Here is a 20,491-nt window from a genome sequence, read left to right as displayed (position 1 = left end):
CTAGGTCATGGTGACGAGCTCCTCGGCGGAGACCGGATGGATTGCCTATTGAAGAAAAAGACGACATGTGTTAGCAAAGATCCATGCATGTATATATTAGATAACGTGTCAAACCCTTGATTGTGTGTGGCTTCCACGATTTTTTGTGTTAATGCCCCCTGCAGACGTGGGCACATGTTCGCAACGCATTTTACCAGGGGGGAGGGCGGCAAACCGCCTGCATATGCAGGCACGGAACAGCCGTCCAGAACGAGAAATTGGAAGGAATGGAAGGAAGGCGTAAGGGAGGGGAGGGGGAGAGATAAAAAAGATACGTACCACGCAACTGTCGAAATCCTTCTTGGTAGCACCCATCTTGATCGCCACGCCGAATCCTTGCAGGATCTCGCTGCTTCCCTGGCCAAGGATGTGCAGACCGACTACCTTCTCCTCTGGGCCTGCACATATGATCTTGTACGCAGTGGGCTGCTTATGCTCTTGATCCATCATGGCAAAGTACATTGCCTTGAATTCTGTCTTGTAAATCTTGATCTTATCGTCGCCGTACTTTTCGCGGGCCGCGGGCTCGGTCATACCAATCGAGCCGATTTCTGGGTGAGCAAAGACGACAGAGGGAATGTTCTCGTATACAAGGCGGGCATCGGGCTGGTTGTTGAAGAGGCGGTCTGACAGGCGGCGGCCAGCGGCGATGGCGACGGGTGTGAGTTCGAAACCGCGATCACAGACGTCACCGATGGCATAGACGTTGGGGATGGACGTGTTCTGGAATTCGTCGGTAACGATATGGTTCTTGTCGTTGACCTTGATACCAAAATCCTTGATCTTGAGGTCCTCAATTTCAGGCACACGTCCTGTCGCGAAAAGGACAGTCTCAACCTCGACAGTGGATTCCTTTTTGCTCTCTGTTTCCTGGTAGGTGACACGCTTCATTCCGTTTCCGATATCCTCTACTTTCGTAATCTGTGTACCCTTGTATAGGTTGATGCCTTGACGCTCGTACTCCTGAGTCACGGTGTCCTGGATCATGGGATCGAAGCTTCGGAGGAGCTTCTGGCCGCGAATGAAAAAGTGTGTTTTGGTGCCGAGAGCGTGTAGCATGCCGGTCATCTCAACACCAATGTATCCCGCACCGCTTGTTGCGATACTCTTCGGCTGCTTCTCAAGCTCGAAGAACCCGTCGCTGTCGATGCAGAGTTCTTTTCCGGGAATATCAGGGATAATTGGGCGTCCACCAGTTGCGATGAGAATGTGTTTCGCCTTGATGCGCTGAGTGCCTCCTTCATTCAGTGCGACTTCGACCTCATCCTTTGCGACGAATTTTGCGCGCCCCCTCAGGTGCTCAATCTCGTCCCTGTTCAGATTGTTCTCGTAGATGCCATTCAGGCGGGTAACATAGTCATCCCGCTTCTTTTTGAAGTATGGCCAGTCGAATTCCGGTACCCCGCCAACCTTGAAGCCGTATGCGGATGCGTCCTTGAACGTCTCTGCGATTGCTGCCGCATTCCAAGTCACTTTCTTCGGTACACAGCCTACATTAACACAAGTACCACCGTATCGTTTCGACTCGACAGCAATAACCTTTGCGCCGTGTTTGGCGGCTCGTCGGCCAGAGGCGATACCCCCACTGCCAATACCGATGACTAGGTAATCACATTCCTTGGTCTCGGCCGACATCTTGAGACTCGTTGTCGAGAAGTGAGACGAGAGGGTTGCTAAGCGTGAGGATGCCACTGCGGTTCGTGGAGACTGGAAGTGGGGTCGTGACAGAATGGTGTGTCTTGTGGATGGAGGGGTAATGGTATGGAGACTCGCAGATAGAGCTCGCAGTCTGTAAGCCGTGGTTCTTTGCATTAAGATTGCAGATCGGGTGCTAGCAGGTGCTTATATTATGACGACAACACACCCAGGCCGAAAATGCACCACCGTATTTAAGGACGGTTCTGGATTACTTTAGTAAGCCTAGATTATCCAGACACAGTCGTGCAGCTACGTCTTGCTGTGCAGCCCCTGGAAAGATTCCTAGGTAGCAGCAATGGGGAAGAAAAGGGCTGGACCTACGATGACAACGCAAAGGGAGCAAGGTTGCCGAGGCACGCCACTTTTGATTATGCAGAAGTTTTGCCATTTTGCGCTTATGGAATCAACAGACGATGACGCGACCTCGGTCGACCTATCAGGGTGCATACGCTATACCGCTTGCGATAGCTACTATGACAATTACCTCATCATTTCTGAGCTCCACCTACTGCGCCCGCACGCGCCTACACCAAAGCAATTGCATGTTCACCCATGTGAGATCGACTTTGGGATTGTTAGTGGGATAAACATGCCAACAAATGACAGCAGCAAAACTCTCCTTGGATCTGGAGTTCTAAAGCAAACCCGACAATTCCCAGACGTATCACGCCATCTCCACTGTGAGCTTTGACACTGCGTACTTCATCGCGCGTACGATTGAACATATCAATCTCGATTCACACTTACTCTAACTCTTCAGCAATGGGGGGCAGGCTTTCCATGCCCAAAGCCGCCGATGGCTTGAGTGAAGTCCCCAAAGCCGCACCTGGCAATGCATCAGCACGTTTTTCACGGAACCGTGGTATCATCAATGGTCGTGTAAGATCTCTCTTTCGGAGGTAGGAGTCGCCTATCGTGTTTTCTCTGACCCGTATACAGACGGTCATGGCACCGCTAGCTGCCTTTACCATGGCCGGACTGCTGTTCGTTTACGCTCGAACGTCAATACGTGCCGCCAAGCTCAATGCGCAAAAGCACCGAGAGGCAGATGGAGGTCAGATCAGTTGGCACAAAGAGAGCCTGAGGCGGCACGGGCAGATTGAGAGGCTGGACGATGATAGGGGAACGTTTGGAGAGGCGCTACTGGGAGATATGCGTAGGAAGAAACAGCGCAAGGCCGAGGAGAATCAAAAGGTGTCGGCCGAGAGATCGGAGAACGATGCGGAGTTGAGGAAGATCATAGGCAAGAAAGACTGATGTAGCCAAGAAGAGGCCCAGCTGGCGATGGCAGCCATGTCAGACGTCTCTGCAGGAGGAATTTGGCTGAGCTGATATATGCAAAATCACGAGGGTTGAGGATGGCGCCCACATGTACAAGACTGTTTAACGCATGACCAGGATTTCAGTAGTTCTTGAAGTTAGATATGATATCTCGAACATGATGTGGCATCGGAAAGGAGCATGGCTGCGGATGCTGATGAGCTTAATTCAACACACATACCATGGTCCGCGGCCGGTAGCCTCTTGTCATACACGTCCAGTCACAGATGCAGGCTTGCTGTCGGATGGCCAACGTCGGGTAGCTGGAGCGCAAGACGCGGCGTGGAAGAGGCCCTAGTACCAGCGCGCGACTTGACGTTAAGATTGTAAATCAGAGAATGACTGTCCAAGTACTGTGGCTGCAGTAGAGGGCGGATGTGATTCGCCTGAGCTATAGCGATGCATGTGGACTGGGGTAAGTGTTCAGCTTCGCATAGGCGCGAACCGACCCCGCATTCCACACCGGCACTCTTGAATTACACACCTGTACAACGAGTTCTAACAGGATGACGGCATGGGCAATCAAAAAAGCATACGCATGCCCAATGCCAAAGCAGCGATCGTCTTTTGCGTGTGGTGGGCGAGACATTTCTGCGATCTGGGAGACACATTGAAGTGCGATTCGGCTTGTCGATCACAGCCATGCGCCAATCAGGCCATGGTTCCGGTGACGGTTAAGCCGCTTTGGAGTGAGCTTAACCCCACCATTCCATCACCACGCTCCGAATCTATACACACTCAGCATCTTCCGCCATTGTCGCCCACCCTCCCTCTCTGCCACCAACCCTTTCACGTTACACTGATCGCGCGCACTCCTGCAACCCACTGAGCCTGACGACGCAGCGGTCTTCATGGAGCTTGTCTGGCTGCTGGCCCGATCGCGATTGCCGTAGGAAGACAGCACTGTCTTCCACAGCTAGCGATAGCCGGTATGCCCACGCAGGAGGGGGAGAGGCCAAATTTACAAAGAGGCGTTTCCAGTAGGCCCCGTGATCTGACCGACGTCTCGAGAGCCGTCCTGCGCAGCGAGCAGGCAAAGCGATGGACAAAGCGCTACAGGACTGAGGTCGCCGCGAGCTCCAGTAGCCTGCTGTCTACCTTTGCTGCTGTGAGCCAACCCATTCACGGTGACTTGCTACTGAGCTCGGAGGCACTAACAGCTTCCAGTATCCTCTCGATTCGGTCAAAACCCGCCTGCAAGCGTATGCCAGTCTTCCCTATTCACTCGTAGAATACGCCTGACTCTAAACAGTTACAAATTCAACTCTTTTGCCGACTGCGTCCGCCATACCTACAAAACCGAGGGTTTCCACGGTTTCTACCGTGGTAAGCCGGTTGTTTCTCCGCGTAGTATCGAATGTATTCTAATACACGCGTCATAGGTGTTTGGTCTCCTCTCGCAAGCATAACGCTTGTTCGTACGGTGTCCTTCTCCATATACCAGCGCTCCAAGTATGCGCTTGACAACTGGATTTACCAGACTACTGGGAGTTCGCCACTCGTAATCGCGAATACCAAAGATGCATGGCCCACATTCTCAACAGTCGCCTGCTTCGGGCTGGCAGGTGTGAATGCGGGCGCAGCTATTACAGTCATTGCATGTATGCAGAAGGGGTTTCCATTTGCGGGCGAAACCGACTAAACATTCTCTAGGTCCGTTCGAGCTGACGAAACTAAGCGCACAAATTTCAGTGCTTATGGCCGAGCGTAACGATGGCGGAGGCAAAAACGAAGCGATACGGAAGAGTTACCAGAATTTAGGAACCTGGAAGACGGCACAAAATTTGGTCAGGCATCGGGGTTGGGGTGGCCTGTATTCTGGCTTTCATTTGCATTTACGTGGGTAAACCAAAGCATCAAGGCAGAGAGAAAGGTGTAGAAAGCTGACATTGCATAGTTCGGGATTCGATAGGCACCGGCATCTACTTCATTACATATGAGAGCGTGAAACAGGTTTTGGCAAAAGCACGCGGAACATCGCCCACACATCCGTTGGCAGTTGTCATAGCTGGTGGCCTTTGTGGGCTGGTGAGTTGGGCATGTGTAAGTACGCCTAGCAAGGGAGGAAAGGCATACCTAACCGTTTTTTAGATATTCCCCATCGATACAGCCAAGAGCATCTATCAGCGCAACTGCCTTGTTGGAGGAAAAGACAAGGCCACTCGTCCGAAGATTCAATTTTTCAACCGTCGGATGTATCGAGGTGAGAATAGGTCATTGGGATTTTTCAGATTCACTACTGACAAACTCTAGGCCTGGGTGTATCAATGTCTCGCTCCTGCATTGTCAACGCAATTTTCTTTACTGTATTCGAGTTCACAAAGAAGCGCATTAACAGTATGACTTACGACGACGAGCTTCTGCGCGCCAATGGCGTATAAATGGGAATCCCTTATTGTGTCAACATAGGGCATCCAATAGGCGCATAACATGCTTAGCTGAGAATTGTTACACAGGTTATTGTGTGTTTTGGATATGTTATCATGGGCACATCAACCAATCAAGTCAAATTCAGACAAACTCTGCAAGATATCAATCTACGTAAAAAAAACAGGGTATCTGGTGATTGTACTACCGTCCACTCAGCTCTCACCTTTACCAGTTCCATAACAAACAGGAAGCTATCGCACAACTTACTTGGGCATTTACTACCATTCTCTGCTTTAGAATGTCCCTGTAATCGATGAGATTGGACTACTATGCCACTCGGGGACGAATCATCAATACTAGCTTGAGCAAGCCTAGATGCCAAATCCTGGACATATGTAATGGCGTTAGAAACACAGTTGAAGACCTCATTGAAATGGGGTAACGGCAGAGAGGAAATTTGTACGATGCGTTGACGAAGAAGAGCAGTTAGGCGGATTTTGTGAAATAAAGAAAGTGGGCATAAGCTAACACACGGGGGTATAGTGAGTCACATGCCGGTGCGTGCAATAGACGAACGCTAAGAATGGCAGACAGAACCCACCCCCAAAGGTGAGTGAGTGGTTGGCCCCGAATTGAACAACACAACTTGACTTCACTGCTGCGCTAGCAAGGTTGTTGGAGGATAGAGAAGCCTCTAAAGACATGGCATTTCGTTGCCCGTTGTCATCACCTAGGGTATCACGGAGAGACTCCCGACATTGCGCTTTTCGAAGTATTCATTGACCTGCCGACCTAACATATCTCATGACGCCGTCTTTGTTTCTTCCGGGGAGGGCCCGTGTGCAAAACCGTGGTCACGGAGAGGTCGTGACTATTTCTACCCCAGCAATGGGGATATGCCCGCTGATGAATCCGTTGTACAACCCCGATAAAGGCAAATGTCGAAGAAAGGAAGAGAAAGAAGACGCTTAGTCGAAAAGACCGAAGCCCATGTCCTCGTCGGACTCCTCCTTCTCTGTTGGTGTGTTAGTCGGATCATCTGCCATAGCCATTGTGTGTGGGCCAACGTACCCTCTTCCTTCTTCTCCTCGGCTGCTGGTGCGGCGTCACCGGCACCGCCAGCGGCGGCAGCACCACCAGCGGCAGCAGGGGCAGCAGCGCCGCCACCTGAGCCAACGTTCAGGAGCAGGTCCTTGACATCCTTGCCCTCAAGAGCCTATTCACACATCAGAAATTTGTCTTGTAACGCAGCATTGCCGTGAATGCGCACCTTGGCGAAAAGGGAGGTCCAGATGGGCTCGACGTCCTCGACCTTTGCGGCCTTGATAAGAGACTGGAGCTTGTCGGCCTGTTCAAATTAGCCATGGTGCCCGGAAATTGCACAGATGCACCTCGGGAGTCGTACAGTGATGTCGACACCGTCATCAGCGAGGATGAGAGCGGCGTAGGAGGAGGCGAGCTCGGCGGTAGACATTGCGACGGTTGTGATCGTGAGATTGGTCGTGAGGTCGAGGTGGTTGTAGTTTCGAGACTGCTGAATTCGTTTGATGGTGTGGAAGGCGCTAGTGGTGTCCTTCGCTTAGCTCGGTCTAGCCTGTTTTAGAATGGAGGCTGACTTTGCCCCTCGGTGACGTTCCAAGCCCTTTCCCCGCTCTCATGCTGCATCTTGGCTTCCCGCCCGGCTACGTGCAAGTTCGCATATTGCTGCACTCCAGGCCCTCACCAACCACCGAGTTAGGCTCAACCCCACCTCAAGACGATCCGGCCATCGCTGCATAATTCTTGTGGACCACCATGACCGACTCTCCACTGCCGCGGATTCCGCTCGACCCGAAAGAGCAGCCTATTCTCGACAGACTGCAATCCATCCGGACAGAGCTCGAGTTGCTGAAGCGCGACCGATCGACTTACGTCAAGAGCCAGGATGTCTTGAAGCTGTACGATCAGGTTATCGAGCAGGTCATAGTTTTGAACGAGATTCGCGAAACGAAGCGTCTTGAGCAGAACAAAGGTATGTCACGTTGCCACCTGCCGAATGTAGCCGCAAATCCGCTGATATCTTCTTGTAGTTGACTACATGCTTGATGATTGTTTTCAGCTCATCTCACTTGCATATCTGACCATCGGAAAGAACCATGAGCCACCAGCAGTGTATGCATCTAACCACTGTTTACTTTGCGTATACTGACCTCTCCGTAGATACTCATACGTCTCAACAATCAAAGTAGGACAAGATATCCAGTACATATAGTCCTAATTCCAAGTTCTAACAAATTTTAGCGCCTCCTGGATCACCTCAAGGAAGCTACATTCTATTCGCAAAAGGACCTTGAAGCACTCGACAAGAATTTGAAGGACTGTCGAGACTATGTCGAGCGAGGCAAAGATCAGTATAGCCCCCACCTTCTCACTCTTCTCGACGCTCGTATCAAGGTGTGCGAGGAGATTCTAGCCGAACTGAACCTCAACTTATCCGAGCTCACCCCCGAGCTGATACCAAAATGGGAGAAGCTGGTGTCAATATTAAGATCAACTTGCGGTTGCAACACACGATCGAAGGTGGGTTGTCTTTGTAAGGCACTCCGCGTATATGCTCACTGAGTCTTAGTTTCCTCATGATGAAATTGAAGAGTACGAGCAGGAATTGATCAAGCTAAACGAAGAACTCAAAGAATACGGAATTCATGCATATGAGACCACCGGTTCAACCGAAGAGAAGCTAGCCGAGATGGTTGATAAAATGCAACTCACCCAAGAAAATCCCGAGCCGGCACCAGAAGCAGAAACTCTCATTGGCACACTGTTGAGGCGAAACTTACTTTGGCTTGCGCTAATCAAGCAAAAGTGCGTGCCTTCCTGTTCCTTTCCAGTCGTTAGCTAATACATGTATAGGCAAGGACGCATAGCACCGGCCTTCAAAGATACTTATGACAAGCTCCTCACCATCCGAAACAAGCTTGAAAAGCTTACGCTTACGCAAGCATGGTCACTCCGTGAGACAGATCTTTGGGACTTTCAGCGTCAGCTTGACCGCATAGATGAAGCACGGGTAGATGGCAACTTCATTGATGCACTAGGGCGCCCATCTGAGATCTACGAGCAAAGAGTATGTGTCACCTGTACTATGAGAGCTTGTAGGCTAACATACCAAGACACTACTGTACCTCCTACGGAAGAATTATGCGCTCATCTACCAGTTGCTCTTAACATCCGAGCCTGTCTCTGAAGCATTGTTGCCAATATACAACCAACTGACAACTCTCCGAAAATGTCTTCTCGAAGTGAAGAAATTGGGAGGCGTATCATCACCAAGAGAATTGTACCCGTATAGCATGAAGGTTTGTGTTTCATAATGATACTTCAGTCTGCGTACTAATGTAGGAATAGTTGAATTCAATCGACAATATGCGTGTAGACGGTAAATTCATGGTGGGCGACGAGATACCTGATGGTCAAGGCCGCGTAACACAGCTTCTGGAAGAATGTTTCGAGCTCGCTTATGACCTAAGGAACGACGCCGAAGACGAAAGCTCTGCAGACGCTACACCGTCAAGCGAAAAACCAGAGCCTCTTAGCACTTAATTACTATCTTTCTTCCTTGCACGCAATCTCCAAGGCTACCACTTTCAATATAATCACCTTGTCTACTTCGGCACGTACACCAGCTGGGGAAGGGCTCTGCACCGGAGACGCTTGTTCTTTGGACCCCTGTACTTTACTATCTTTAATACGGCTCAATCATTCTCAACTGCTCGATTTCATCTTCAAGTGGCGTTGGAGGTGGCATATCCGCATCCTTAAATGTTAGGTGGCTGCCATACGATATGCCTAGATCTATTAGCGTCTTTTCAATTTTGATTTGGAAGTTTGTTTTCTTGTCGCTTACAGAGCTCTTCGCCTGCAAGAATGTCTCTCAAAGCTCGGTATATTATAATTTTGCGACAGAGATCTCGCATCCATCCCACATTCTGCTCCTGGGTCGAATGGTTGAACATGCTGCCTAGTCCAAAGACGACTGCTTGCGAAACCTGGTGATTGCCGTGCGCATCTGTTTGGGGCCAATTGCTGGACGGAGTTAGGTCTATATACTTGCAGTCAACTATGGACGTGCCTCTCTAGAGTTGCCGCCGAAGTCATCTAGGGGCTTGTGACATGGGGAAATTAAGTCTAAGTGTCTTCGAAACCAATGCACAGATTGAGTTATGAAGCAAGCATGTACAGGAATCGAAGAGTAGAGATACCTACTAGGTATAGTGATAAAGGCAAGTGTTCTCTATATGCTTCTTATTCTCGTCTATTCCCAATATCAAGACTGGACAAATGTCTATGATGGTCTGTGCAGGAATGTCTTTTGTTGCAAACACACCCCGTCCTGCAAGTTCCCATCAGCATGATTGAACACAAAGTCTATGATGGGACGAAACACATAACTTTTGGGGTGTCAGTCTTGATGACCAGATGTGGACATCGTTGAAGCTGGATATCTTCTTGACCGGACGCAACACCCATACTTTCCAGTAATTTTTCTTTTTGCGTTGGTAACACCAAAGACAAAAACCCAGTAAAAACAAGTAATAAGCACAACAGCGCGAAGCGAAACTCTCGGCCCAACAAGTTGATTTCTTATGGCTCGAGCACATGAGTTCACGATATCGGTTAAATTTTATCACCGAGCTAAGTCCGCGCCGGCCCGATATTTTAGATGCTCTCTGATGATGCGCTTGCCCCACTTGAGCGTGAGCCTGGCCTTTTGTCACAAGCTCAGTGACCTTGCAACACAACGGCCATCGACATGGCTCAACAACGAGGCCCTGCGATGGGAGACTCTCTCAAGACAGCGCACTCGGTGAGCCTGAAGGTACTACGGTGCGTATCGCCCAGGCAAATGCGGCTCAATAACAATCGGTCCTCGTGGTATCACTGAATGGCCAAAGTCTATATGCGCTTTGTCACCGCTGTTCAAGAGAGGTAGCAGTCACTGACGGTATCAGACTATCTCGACCGATGCTTGCTACACAGCATTCACTTCCAAACTCGAAAGATCTGGGTATATCGCCACATGCCTCGCTCGCCTACCCTTCTCAGCGAAATACCAACGATGCATTCATTCTCAGCCCTGCACTGAACCTCCCTGAGGCGTTTGGCAGTGCCTATGTTGGCGAAACATTCTCCTGTACACTATGTGCAAACAACGAGCTCGATCCATCAGACAGTACAAAAGCAATTAGCGGCGTAAGGATACAAGGGGACATGCAAACGCCTTCAAACCCTACTGGCTCACCACTGGACCTGACAGGCACACCAGACGAAGACGCCAATACTTCTCCTGGACCAGGCGAGTCGCTACAGCGAATCTTAAGATTCGAGCTGAAGGAGGAGGGAAATCATGTATTGGCAGTGACGGTCACATATACTGAAACAGCTTTAGGAGAGGGAAAAGCAGCCAGTGGAAGAGTGCGGACTTTCCGCAAATTGTATCAGTTTGTGGCCCAGCAGTTGCTTAGTGTCAGGACGAAGGCTGGGGAGATGAGCCCGAAGAATGGATCACGCCGGTATCTGCTGGAGGCGCAACTGGAAAACATGGGGGAAGCGGCAGTCTGTTTAGAGGTTTGTTCTCCCAGTTCCGAGTGACGAGTCAGATCTACGCCACCTTTTGCCCGATACGCTCGCGGGCGCAGCGACTCAAGCACAAGCTCGATCGTGATCATGAACCGCCATTCCGCAACACATGTGGATCCCGGCGCTATGACAATAGCCTACCACAACCACGATTCCCCGGTATATGCCAAACCTGTACTGATTCTGAATAGGCTGTCGACGTCAATCCGAAACTGCCTCTAAAGTCAACATCGCTAAATTGGGATATGCAAGCCTCAGGATTCAATGCGCCAATGCTGAGTCCTCGCGATGTTGTACAAGTGGCTTTCTTGCTGACGTACAAACCCGGTGAAGACGAGGAAGTCGAAGGCTCCAAGACTGAAGACGATAAACGAGTCTTGGGCCAACTAGCGATTCAATGGAGAAGCGCGCTTGGCGATAGGGGCTCTCTCAGTACAGGATGGCTGACGGCTCGTCGCTGAGGATACTACTTGACAACAAGGTTTGCAGGACCCACTCCTAGATGGCCAAGAGTGGTAGAAATGGTCTTGTAATGACGGGATGACACTCGTGCCTACGGTTTATGAGGGGCTGATCTTGGCTATTGGGCCTGAATTGTTTGTGTGTGTGGATGACGCCTAAATGAAGCCAGTCGGAAGACACTCCGAAAAGGTGTAGGGTGTGATTGGATGATTACTGTCGGCCACGATTGGTCACTGAAAAGCAAACAACAGCGCCGCAAGCCATGTACATGGTGTATGTTGTGCGCGTGTGGGTGCCGTCAGCTCCACGGAGAACGTTTTTCAAGCAAGGTAGAGAGAGATTGGGGGGGTGAGAGATTGCGTGGTGGGCGCATAGGCATGTATGTATACATGTGACGAGGTAATTTGTAGAAGGGTGTGTTTGTGGTGTGGCTAGCTGCTTCCCAATCGAGGTAGCCGGGATGTGGAGGAGTGTCACTTGGATCGATCTGCAAGCGAAGCGAGTCAAAAGCATGTACGTTTGAACTCAGCCACCTCCGAGAAACCCGAACGCACGTGGAAGCGCGAAATCTATTCTCCTCGAGAAAGCAATATAGGGCTATTGCGTCAATGACTAGCGCGAGGCGTCGTCGTGTGGAGAACCGGCTTCGAGGGGAAAGGATATGTGGCGCTGATCTTCGCAGGGCGTCATCAGCCCGGCAGGCAGGAACAGGGTACCCCAGACGGTGTTCGGATCCTGGGAAAGATAAGAGACGCGGCCAATGTCAGGAATCACGAACTGGCGGAGGGATCCAAGACGGGCGAAGGATTGACTGTGCTTCACGAAGACGAGGGCCCGCACATGTATGACCTTGAATGTTTGATTATGTCTCGGCTGATAAGATGGAAGAGGGCGAAGAGGCTGGGCAGGCAGGGAGGCGGAGGAAGAGTGGGTGGTAGAGCTCGCTTATGTGGAAAGCTATGGGCCGACTACTTTTTGGGGGCGTTGCAGTCTTCAGACTTAAGAGCGGCATTGGGTGCGCCCTGGCCAATTTAGAACGTCGACTCAAGATCGACAAGAACCAGTAAGATCGACGGGTCGAACTGGTTTGATCATGTACGCAGTTGGATAGTATGGGGGGCACAGGCGTATAGGTATGTATGTGTGTACATTTGGAAGGATTGGCAAGGAGGCAGAGGCAGACAGGCAAGAGCCTAAATTAGCCTAGGACCATGGGGGTTGGAAGGGCAACAGCAATGGCAGCGGGATAGATGGCCGGGACACGGGATTCCAGACGGCTCAGGCACGCCTTGTCGGTGTGCAGATAAGATGCAGAGCGGGAGAGGGGGATTTTGTGTACATGTATGTATGTACATATGCACAAGTGGGTGTGTATGTAAGTACACAGTAGGACAGCAACAGGGCGGGCGTGTGAGATGTGCGGCTGGTTGCAGCTGGCAGTGGGGCAGCATGTTTTCTTTGTCTGGGACGTTGGACAGGTTGCCAGGTGGTGTAGCGCATGGCAGCGAACCATGGACGTGGCCAAAGTCGGCATGCCGGGCCCTCCCCTATTGCTATTTGCTACTGTCAGGCCGTGGCGGCGGTACGGTTCAGGTAATTGAGGTGAAACGGAAAGGCAGATTGCAAGCACACCATCACGACGGTATGGTGGACGCAGACGCAGACGCAGACGCAGGTCGTATATCCTAATGACAGACAGCCCTGACGGTCGCGCGCGCCGACTCGACGGCCCCTGAACAGACAGCGTTGCACCGGGAATGGCAAGGCAGCGGCAGGCGCAAATAGGCCAAACCAGCCAATAGCAGGTCCAGGGTCGCGGTCGCGGCTGCTGGCTGCTCTCAAGGCGGGAAGGGACCCAGACTGTGCCTTCCCCTTCGGTGTGGGCCCCCCCCCTGGTCGTGCCTTCCGAGGACAGGGTCTTGCAGCGCTGCACACTGCACAGGGGAGAGGCCGGCACACCAACGCCGTGCCTGTGCACTGTTATGTATCGTCACGGCCGGGCGGTGCAACACACACATACACACACACATGCCCCTCTCAGAATCAAAAGTATAATCCACCACCACCACCTTCAAGCCCGCGGCTGGCGGATGGCGGATGGCGGCAGTACCTTGCATGGCCCAGCTGCTGGCGTCGACTGCCGCGGCGGCCACTCGACCATTGCGTGCATGCACACACGAGGTGCAGCAGTCCGGCCTGGCTGGGCCAAGCGCCGACACATGTTGACCGCGGGAGCTGTCAAGCGCTAACCAGCCTGCCCTCCTCATGCCATGGTGATAAGAGCGCAAGACGGGAAGAGGCCCTGCGATGACGGTAAATGGGGACTAGCTGCTGTCTCCATGTAACTGGGGCACTTGGGCCCGCGCCTGTCCTTTTCAATGGCTTGTGACCAGGCGCGCTGTGCATTGAACCCTTCTCCACCGGCCCTCTCCTCATTCACTCTTTTGTGCCCGCAGCAACCACACGCTGCCCGGCCTCACAAAACACCGCCCGCCCACCCCTACAAACCCTCTGCTGCCCCTGCCACTGCCCCTCACCGCACTTCCCACCCTGCAACCCTCATTGCCTTGCCTGCCACGTCTGCCCAGCCAAGTTAAATCCTCTCGTTGGGCTCCCCCTTCGGCGCCGCTCCATCTGCATTTGACACTTACTGTCGCACCACTCGTCGCCTCCATCGCCCATAACTACCCACCACCCGCTCACCGCAAACACCCATTGGACCTGGCGTCCAATCCCCAAATGACATAGACGACCAAAAGGCGACCCAACGCCCGACACGCACGCCCCCCGGCTGCCCAGTCCAGTCCAACCCACCTTCTTTCGTCGACGAGTCTTTCTTGGATATCCTATGCCCACTTACCATCATGGCGCCTGCTCCCTCGTCTTCTTCCGCCTCGCCTGACCAGTCACCGCCCCCGCTCGCCGACTACTTCTTCATCTCCGGCATCGAGTCATCGCAGGTTTACGATGAGCGCACCCAGAATAATGTCATAGTCACTTCCCCACTAGCCCAGCCGCCCGTCGATGAGACAATCGAAGAGGACCGCGCCCTCGAGACGGATGCCATACGCCCAACCTCACAGGACGGCCTGTCCCATCGCGATAGGGGGCGGTCAAGGTCGCGGTCACGCTCTGCAAATCGCCTCAGCGAAAACCGCCAGTCAGTCAGCACAATCATTGGACCAGACGCAAAGCCGACGGCGAGCAACCGGAGCAGCGCCACCATCAAGGGCGTGCAGCTTGGCGGCTCTGGTCTAAGCGACCAGGAATTCGACATTGCCCTTCGCAAATTTGCATCTGAGCGAGATTCATTTCTCGAGGAGATACAGTTCACTGCTGGTGTGGCACAACAGTCTCGCTCAACCCCCACTAGGCCGCGCCCGCGACCTCAGCGCGTTTCACAAGCCAACCCCGAAGATGGTGTCGGTAATCTTCGTTCCGGGGTTGGCAGCATCCGACGGCGCATATCCACTATGCAAAGCAGCCTGAAGAGACAGCCGTCGACTGCAAGACAAGGTAAGTTGACATCATACTATGCATCCAAAAGGTCATGCCTGCCTATACAGCTACCTTTCGGCATGATATGATTTTGCTTTTTTGCTTTTTTTCTATCGACGATTGCTGACATGCACGTAGCTTCGATCCGAACCTCCAAACGCATGTCCGGGTACAATTCGGTAATACCGGCACCACAGCCTTTCGCGCCAGACCCGGATATGCATCCTCTTCTCCGTCGCTACGAGCCAGTCCTACTGGATCGTTATCCGCCAAGGAACATGGTCGAGGAACTCAAGAGGCGCAACCCCTTTCCGGATTATGTACCTATGTTTGCTTTTCCAAATGATGTTAGTGTCGTCTCCTCGGACGAGAGACCAAAGAGCCAATGGCATGGATTTGCCATGACCAACGGGGATGGATCAAAGCTTTACGGCATTTGCCTTATTGTCTGGTTGCCCTTGAATGCCACAGCTGCTGAAGGCCTTGAGCGTCAATGCGAAGAATGGCGAAACCTGCACATGAATCCTGAAGAACGGGAACTGGCGAGCAGCCTGGGCGAGCGTCTTGCACTAGAGCGTGCCAAGTTGTCTCAGCTCCTAACCAAGCTCCCCTCGGTAGCTCCCGATTCTGAAGAACGCGAGAATCTCGACGATGAGATTGGGGCAGTGGAAGAAAAAATTCAGCTCATGACGGACCTGCTCCGTCCGGTACGACATGGTGCAGCCTCCAAGATTGAGGGTCTCACGGATGGAGAGACTGGCCTGTGGATCCCACGCGCCTATGGTGTATTGGGACGAGACGCGAGCCTCACGCCATTCTGGAAAGAGTGGTTAAAGGCAGTCACCGTACCTATGACTACTGGTGCTGTTCTTCGTGTGCCACCAAGCTCACCGCGAGTAGGCATGTGGCAACCGCTCGAACGGTACGTGGTCAATCTATGTGCAGAGGCACTTAGCCCGATTACCTCTGTTACACAGGTCGAATTAGCTGTTCGGGAGCTTCGAATGTATGCTCGGAAAGAAGCCGTCAACGAGTTGCCGGGATCGCGCAACATTGACATTTACGCCCTCTTCCGCTGCATGTCTATCCCAAACATCATCACTCTGTTCGAATTCGTTCTCTCTGAGGCTAGGATCATCCTTCTCTCTTCTCACACCGCCATGCTCCATCTTGCAAGCATGGCAATCACCAACCTACTGTATCCATTCCAATGGACCGGCGTCTTCATCCCCGTTCTGCCGTCTCGTCTCGTCCAGACTATCGAGGCGCCTTGTCCTTACATTGTTGGAATCGAACGTCGTTACGAGCCCGCTGATTACCCAGAAGACGATTATGTATTGGTTGATTTAGATGCCGACTCGATAGTATCCAATGGGCCTCCGCCGCCAGCACTTCCTCGCCAACAGCGACGCAAGCTCATGTCCTTGCTCCAGCAGTCCGCCCCGCATCATACGCAATACGGCGTGCCCACTGGCCCACCTGCGTATGCGATCGAAGCATTCCCATTCGACACATTCGCATCTGAAAACCCTGGGGTTTTTTCGCATAGGGCACAGCCATTGACGATACAGAATTACGTTGGGTTGAACTCGACCTCATTCGGCACAGTTCTTGGGCCACCTAGCTCCAAGCTCCTAATCTACAACGCCTTTTTACAATCAAGTGCTTTGAGTCGCGGAAACGACAGGCCATCAACAGCAACAACCATAAAGTCACACCACTCTCCACCTTCACCCAAGGTCTCTCCTGTTTCTACGGTATTTCCGCCCATGCCAGGCACGCCTATATCGCGCAGCGATTCTGGGTATGCTCTTCAGGCTAACCTTCGGGAGAAGAGATCCGCGCATTTCGACTCCTCAAGTCGGCGAAGTTCATCAGTAAGTTTGGTTCTCTTTATTTTGATCGCCCATGGACTAACGTAGCTAGTTTGGCTTTGAGCGTGTGCCGCCACTTCGGCGCCCTTCTCAGCCGTTCACCGGCCATACTCCCAGTGCATCCACGTCATCCCTGAGTCAAGAATACAAAGCGGCTGGCTCTTCGTATGCGCCGTCAGTGTATGCCCAGTCAACGCTAGCTGCATCAACCATCATGCCTGGTATGGCAGTGCAGCAGGTTCGCAATACCTCAACCACGCAATGGCAGGAGGGACATTGTTTGCAGTGGAGACCCAACGAAGATCGTGCTGTTTGTTCCATCTGCGAAGAAAAATCAGACGATGGTCTATATCGCTGTTCTGGTAAGTTTTGCATGCAAGCAAATTCCACGTGTTTTTTTAACTGACCTTGTATAGGTTGCAGCACGTATGCCCATAACCGATGTGTGGAATCTATCTGCATCGTATGTCCTACGGCGTTTCGTCCAGATCAGGTCCGAGCATCGTTTGTACGATGCTTCGCCAGCCTATTTTACACTTATCGACGTTACCTGGTTCCGGCTACCGGAGAGCGTAAGAAATCTGGCATGCATTATGAATTCAAAATGGATGAGTTCGTAAAGAGCTTGCCAGTGGAAAACGTGCAGTACATTACTGCACTCCAGCAAACACAAGGTTTGTAACTTTAACCCCCCTTTTGACAAAAATGTCTAACCATGCACTAGCTTTCAACGAATTCATCCATGAGCGCGAGAGCAAATCAGCTGATGACCCTACCATCAAACTCTTCGATGAGGTTATTCTAGCGAAGCGCAACCGCGGAAAATCGTCGTTCTTCTACAAATCGAAGGTGGACTTTTTGTCAGATACAACAAACCACCTTTGGCATACTGCCTCGGCAACACCGCCAAATTCCCGCTTTCCAGGCGATTATCGTTCTGTCGTCAGTCGGAGTAAGTTATATCCATGCCCTCACTCAAAGCTTGCTAACAAATGTCGTAGTCCCTGCAAAACTTGATCCCACGCTGATGAAAGAACCGCGCGTCATCCAAGGCGTACCTCGCATACCTCAGGCCAAAGCTCGTCGCAAGCCTATACCATCTATGCTTGGACCAGGCAGCAATGATCCTCCACAGATACATATCTCATGATCTACATTTAAGCTTCCCGCTCTCTATAACGACGAACCCCGACCTCCATGCCTCCTCCTGTCTCGTCGTACTCTTACCTTTTTGCCTTATTATTGTGTTTTACATACCTAGCGACGGAGTTTGTGGCGCATTACAGCATCATTGGTAGGGCAATTTAATAGTCCACTAACCGGTGCTTGCCCCTCAGATTGGATATCTGACGGAACAACTAAACTCTGATCTTCGGAATCATACTGCATTACATGGGATAGATTAGCATGCCTGCACATGGATCGTTATTGGATCCTCTGCCCGTTCTGGTATTTTGTCAGCTGTGGAGTTCTGAATAAAATAAGGCTCCGTATTGCGGATACATCGTTATAATAGCTTTTTTTGGTCACTAGTCGCCCCAGGTTGGCGCCTCCGGTTCGGGACTGGCGAGCTTCTTTCTTTGTACATTATTGTTTCTGAAGTATACGATAAGAAAATAGCTGGCGGAAGATGTGTGGCGCCTCGAGAGTGCCTTGTGTATCACATAATATCGAACCTGAATCATCATTCTCCCCTTACCTCGTTGACATCTAGACCAGTCGAGAGAGCAGAATGCACGTCGCCTCTGAGCTATGGCCTCGCGGCATTCGGTCAGCACATCCAATCAGCGCTTGTTTCAAAACTTTGTTCCTGACAAGGCCCGTTAGCGTGGACTTTAAATAGATAAGCGTCCAGTTATCGTCTTGGCAGACGCGCGGTGAGACGAGCCCCTTGGGGACTGCTCTTTGATGACCTTCTCGACGCGCCTCCTGCTTTCCTCCTTCACCGACACTCTTTGTTGTACATTTCGTTCGTTTTTGGATCGCTCGCTCATCCTCACTCGTTAGGCTGCACTATTGTTAATAAAAAAAATAATCCAACCTTCGACACCAGCAATCCTAAAACAGTCAATAAATATGCTCGGACGCACCGTTTTTGCCGCGACTCTTTTCGCGCTTGCTCAATCCGCTGCTACTGCGCCCCCTGCATGTCTTCTTGCGGCTGCCGGCCAATACAATAACCCAGCCACCCTCAAGATGGTATGCGAATCCAAGGACATGAAGTCCTTGGTTGCCACGATTTGTCCCAACGATGTGGACGCTGCAGTGGCCGCGATTGGAGCTATCTGCAATGGTCAGGGTGCAAATGCTGGTAAGTACACTGCTATCTCGCGTTGTAGTCGGTGTGTAGAAAGGACAGAAGAGGAACTGGGACGGCATCAAGATCGACATACTAATACTGTTATGCAGCCTCCAACGTACCTTTGGCGACCGCCCCCCTGACTACGGGCTCCTCCCCTCAGCCTACTGGCACCATTGAAGCCTCTACTTTGGTCCCTCTGTACCCCACCGGCTCTGGCGGTCACAACAGCGGAAATGGCACCGCTCCCATGTCGACTGGCGGTCTCACCAGCACAAATGGTACTGCCACTTCCACTTCCACTTCCAGCGCGACTGGCACTCCCAAGCCTGTTACCAGCACCACTGGCTCTGCTAGTGTTCCCAACCCCAGCGGCGCCGCTGGCAAGGTCGATCTCGGATTCGCAGCTGTCTTCGCCGGATTCATGGTTGCTGTTTTGTAAATTGGCCGCGGAACGGAGTGGTGAAAAATAGTTTTGTGAAGTTGCGGCGATGTATTAGGAATGATGTTGGGTAGTTCGTCGTACATAATTAGAAACTATTTTGAATAAACATTGAACAAAACGAAACATAAAGAACAAAAGAAATGCATCACCCACCCAACCAGGAAAAGCATGCACAACTCGATGCTAATGTCGTGTTACATGTCGATTCTTTTACTTTCTCACAGCAATACATTTGTAGAATGCCATCCAATCGTGTTATTTCCCATCTAGCTCGACCCAACATACCCAATTTTTTCTTTTCTCCGCATACACCCCCTTCTTCCCCAGTCGGAAATTGCTGGAGAATACTAACCCGCCTCTTGGCACGAAACCTGAGGCAAAACCTACCGCAGCCTCCCGACTTTATCGCGAAACAGCCCGGTGTACTCTCATCCCTTGGCGCGCGCCAGGTACAGCATCCTGACTATCGACGCCCCACACACACACACACTCAACGCCTAACCCGACTACTAAAACCAAAGCCCATACCCAGGAGTAAAACAAAAAACGCGGGGCTTAGTCTACCCGACCCGCCATCTCCACATCAACAATAGTCCAAAAAGTCTAGACGCGTCCGCGGAGCCTAAGGTGTAGTAAGAAAAGCTGAGTCGCGCCATGTGGCGCATACATACATACATGTCTCGCATCGAGGAACTACCAAGTCCACCCATCTCCCCTTGTTTTCCTCGGAAACGCGCTTTTCGTCCCAGCAGTTGCGCTTCTTCTAGACGCCGAAATGGGGTTTAAGCGAGGAATGTTGTAGTACGAGGTTTTGGTGTGCGCAGGGAAAGGGGGGAGGGGGGGGGATGTAGCTAACTTACCAACTGG

General features: G+C 51.7%; 11 protein-coding genes across 11 annotated transcripts; 7 read left to right on the top strand and 4 right to left on the bottom strand.

The window, feature by feature from the left end:
* Positions 1–1,674, bottom strand: COCCADRAFT_30368 (uncharacterized protein; the record flags this gene model as incomplete). Its single annotated transcript, XM_007719145.1, has 2 exons — positions 1–45; positions 319–1,674. The coding sequence occupies 2 exons, from the start codon at positions 1,672–1,674 to the stop codon at positions 1–3; spliced, it is 1,401 nt and encodes a 466-aa protein (XP_007717335.1).
* An 843-nt stretch (positions 1,675–2,517) lies between these two features.
* COCCADRAFT_9259 (uncharacterized protein) lies at positions 2,518–2,994 on the top strand (the record flags this gene model as incomplete). The annotated part of the gene is made up of 2 exons (XM_007719144.1): positions 2,518–2,616; positions 2,677–2,994. 2 exons carry the CDS (start codon positions 2,518–2,520, stop codon positions 2,992–2,994), a joined length of 417 nt encoding a protein of 138 aa, XP_007717334.1.
* Positions 2,995–3,988: 994 nt separating this feature from the next.
* Positions 3,989–5,438, top strand: COCCADRAFT_109361 (uncharacterized protein; the record flags this gene model as incomplete). Its single annotated transcript, XM_007719143.1, has 8 exons — positions 3,989–4,165; positions 4,225–4,259; positions 4,310–4,383; positions 4,440–4,658; positions 4,711–4,896; positions 4,955–5,100; positions 5,149–5,260; positions 5,311–5,438. The coding sequence occupies 8 exons, from the start codon at positions 3,989–3,991 to the stop codon at positions 5,436–5,438; spliced, it is 1,077 nt and encodes a 358-aa protein (XP_007717333.1).
* A 957-nt stretch (positions 5,439–6,395) lies between these two features.
* Positions 6,396–6,901, bottom strand: COCCADRAFT_109362 (uncharacterized protein; the record flags this gene model as incomplete). Its single annotated transcript, XM_007719142.1, has 4 exons — positions 6,396–6,466; positions 6,499–6,643; positions 6,698–6,775; positions 6,833–6,901. The coding sequence occupies 4 exons, from the start codon at positions 6,899–6,901 to the stop codon at positions 6,396–6,398; spliced, it is 363 nt and encodes a 120-aa protein (XP_007717332.1).
* Positions 6,902–7,221: 320 nt separating this feature from the next.
* COCCADRAFT_109367 (uncharacterized protein) lies at positions 7,222–9,009 on the top strand (the record flags this gene model as incomplete). The annotated part of the gene is made up of 8 exons (XM_007719141.1): positions 7,222–7,438; positions 7,497–7,578; positions 7,627–7,651; positions 7,708–7,986; positions 8,036–8,271; positions 8,320–8,533; positions 8,580–8,765; positions 8,815–9,009. 8 exons carry the CDS (start codon positions 7,222–7,224, stop codon positions 9,007–9,009), a joined length of 1,434 nt encoding a protein of 477 aa, XP_007717331.1.
* Positions 9,010–9,151: 142 nt separating this feature from the next.
* On the bottom strand, positions 9,152–9,936 carry COCCADRAFT_41111 (uncharacterized protein; the record flags this gene model as incomplete). The annotated part of the gene is made up of 4 exons (XM_007719140.1): positions 9,152–9,255; positions 9,314–9,492; positions 9,673–9,799; positions 9,921–9,936. 4 exons carry the CDS (start codon positions 9,934–9,936, stop codon positions 9,152–9,154), a joined length of 426 nt encoding a protein of 141 aa, XP_007717330.1.
* Positions 9,937–10,219: 283 nt separating this feature from the next.
* Positions 10,220–11,507, top strand: COCCADRAFT_109345 (uncharacterized protein; the record flags this gene model as incomplete). The annotated part of the gene is made up of 3 exons (XM_007719139.1): positions 10,220–10,293; positions 10,419–11,034; positions 11,238–11,507. 3 exons carry the CDS (start codon positions 10,220–10,222, stop codon positions 11,505–11,507), a joined length of 960 nt encoding a protein of 319 aa, XP_007717329.1.
* A 1,567-nt stretch (positions 11,508–13,074) lies between these two features.
* Positions 13,075–13,775, bottom strand: COCCADRAFT_30362 (uncharacterized protein; the record flags this gene model as incomplete). The annotated part of the gene is made up of 2 exons (XM_007719138.1): positions 13,075–13,478; positions 13,529–13,775. The coding sequence occupies 2 exons, from the start codon at positions 13,773–13,775 to the stop codon at positions 13,075–13,077; spliced, it is 651 nt and encodes a 216-aa protein (XP_007717328.1).
* Positions 13,776–14,372: 597 nt separating this feature from the next.
* On the top strand, positions 14,373–18,030 carry COCCADRAFT_9253 (uncharacterized protein; the record flags this gene model as incomplete). Its single annotated transcript, XM_007719137.1, has 6 exons — positions 14,373–15,024; positions 15,145–16,883; positions 16,933–17,242; positions 17,297–17,554; positions 17,605–17,832; positions 17,882–18,030. 6 exons carry the CDS (start codon positions 14,373–14,375, stop codon positions 18,028–18,030), a joined length of 3,336 nt encoding a protein of 1,111 aa, XP_007717327.1.
* Positions 18,031–18,956: 926 nt separating this feature from the next.
* On the top strand, positions 18,957–19,621 carry COCCADRAFT_109348 (uncharacterized protein; the record flags this gene model as incomplete). Its single annotated transcript, XM_007719136.1, has 2 exons — positions 18,957–19,191; positions 19,290–19,621. 2 exons carry the CDS (start codon positions 18,957–18,959, stop codon positions 19,619–19,621), a joined length of 567 nt encoding a protein of 188 aa, XP_007717326.1.
* Positions 19,622–19,764: 143 nt separating this feature from the next.
* COCCADRAFT_109350 (uncharacterized protein) lies at positions 19,765–20,217 on the top strand (the record flags this gene model as incomplete). Its single annotated transcript, XM_007719135.1, has 1 exon — positions 19,765–20,217. The coding sequence occupies one exon, from the start codon at positions 19,765–19,767 to the stop codon at positions 20,215–20,217; it is 453 nt and encodes a 150-aa protein (XP_007717325.1).
* Positions 20,218–20,491: the final 274 nt, after the last annotated feature.

This window comes from Bipolaris zeicola, assembly GCF_000523435.1.
Source record: "Bipolaris zeicola 26-R-13 unplaced genomic scaffold scaffold_283, whole genome shotgun sequence".
NCBI lineage: Eukaryota > Fungi > Ascomycota > Dothideomycetes > Pleosporales > Pleosporaceae > Bipolaris > Bipolaris zeicola.
This window is presented reverse-complemented; position numbering and strand designations above follow the sequence as displayed.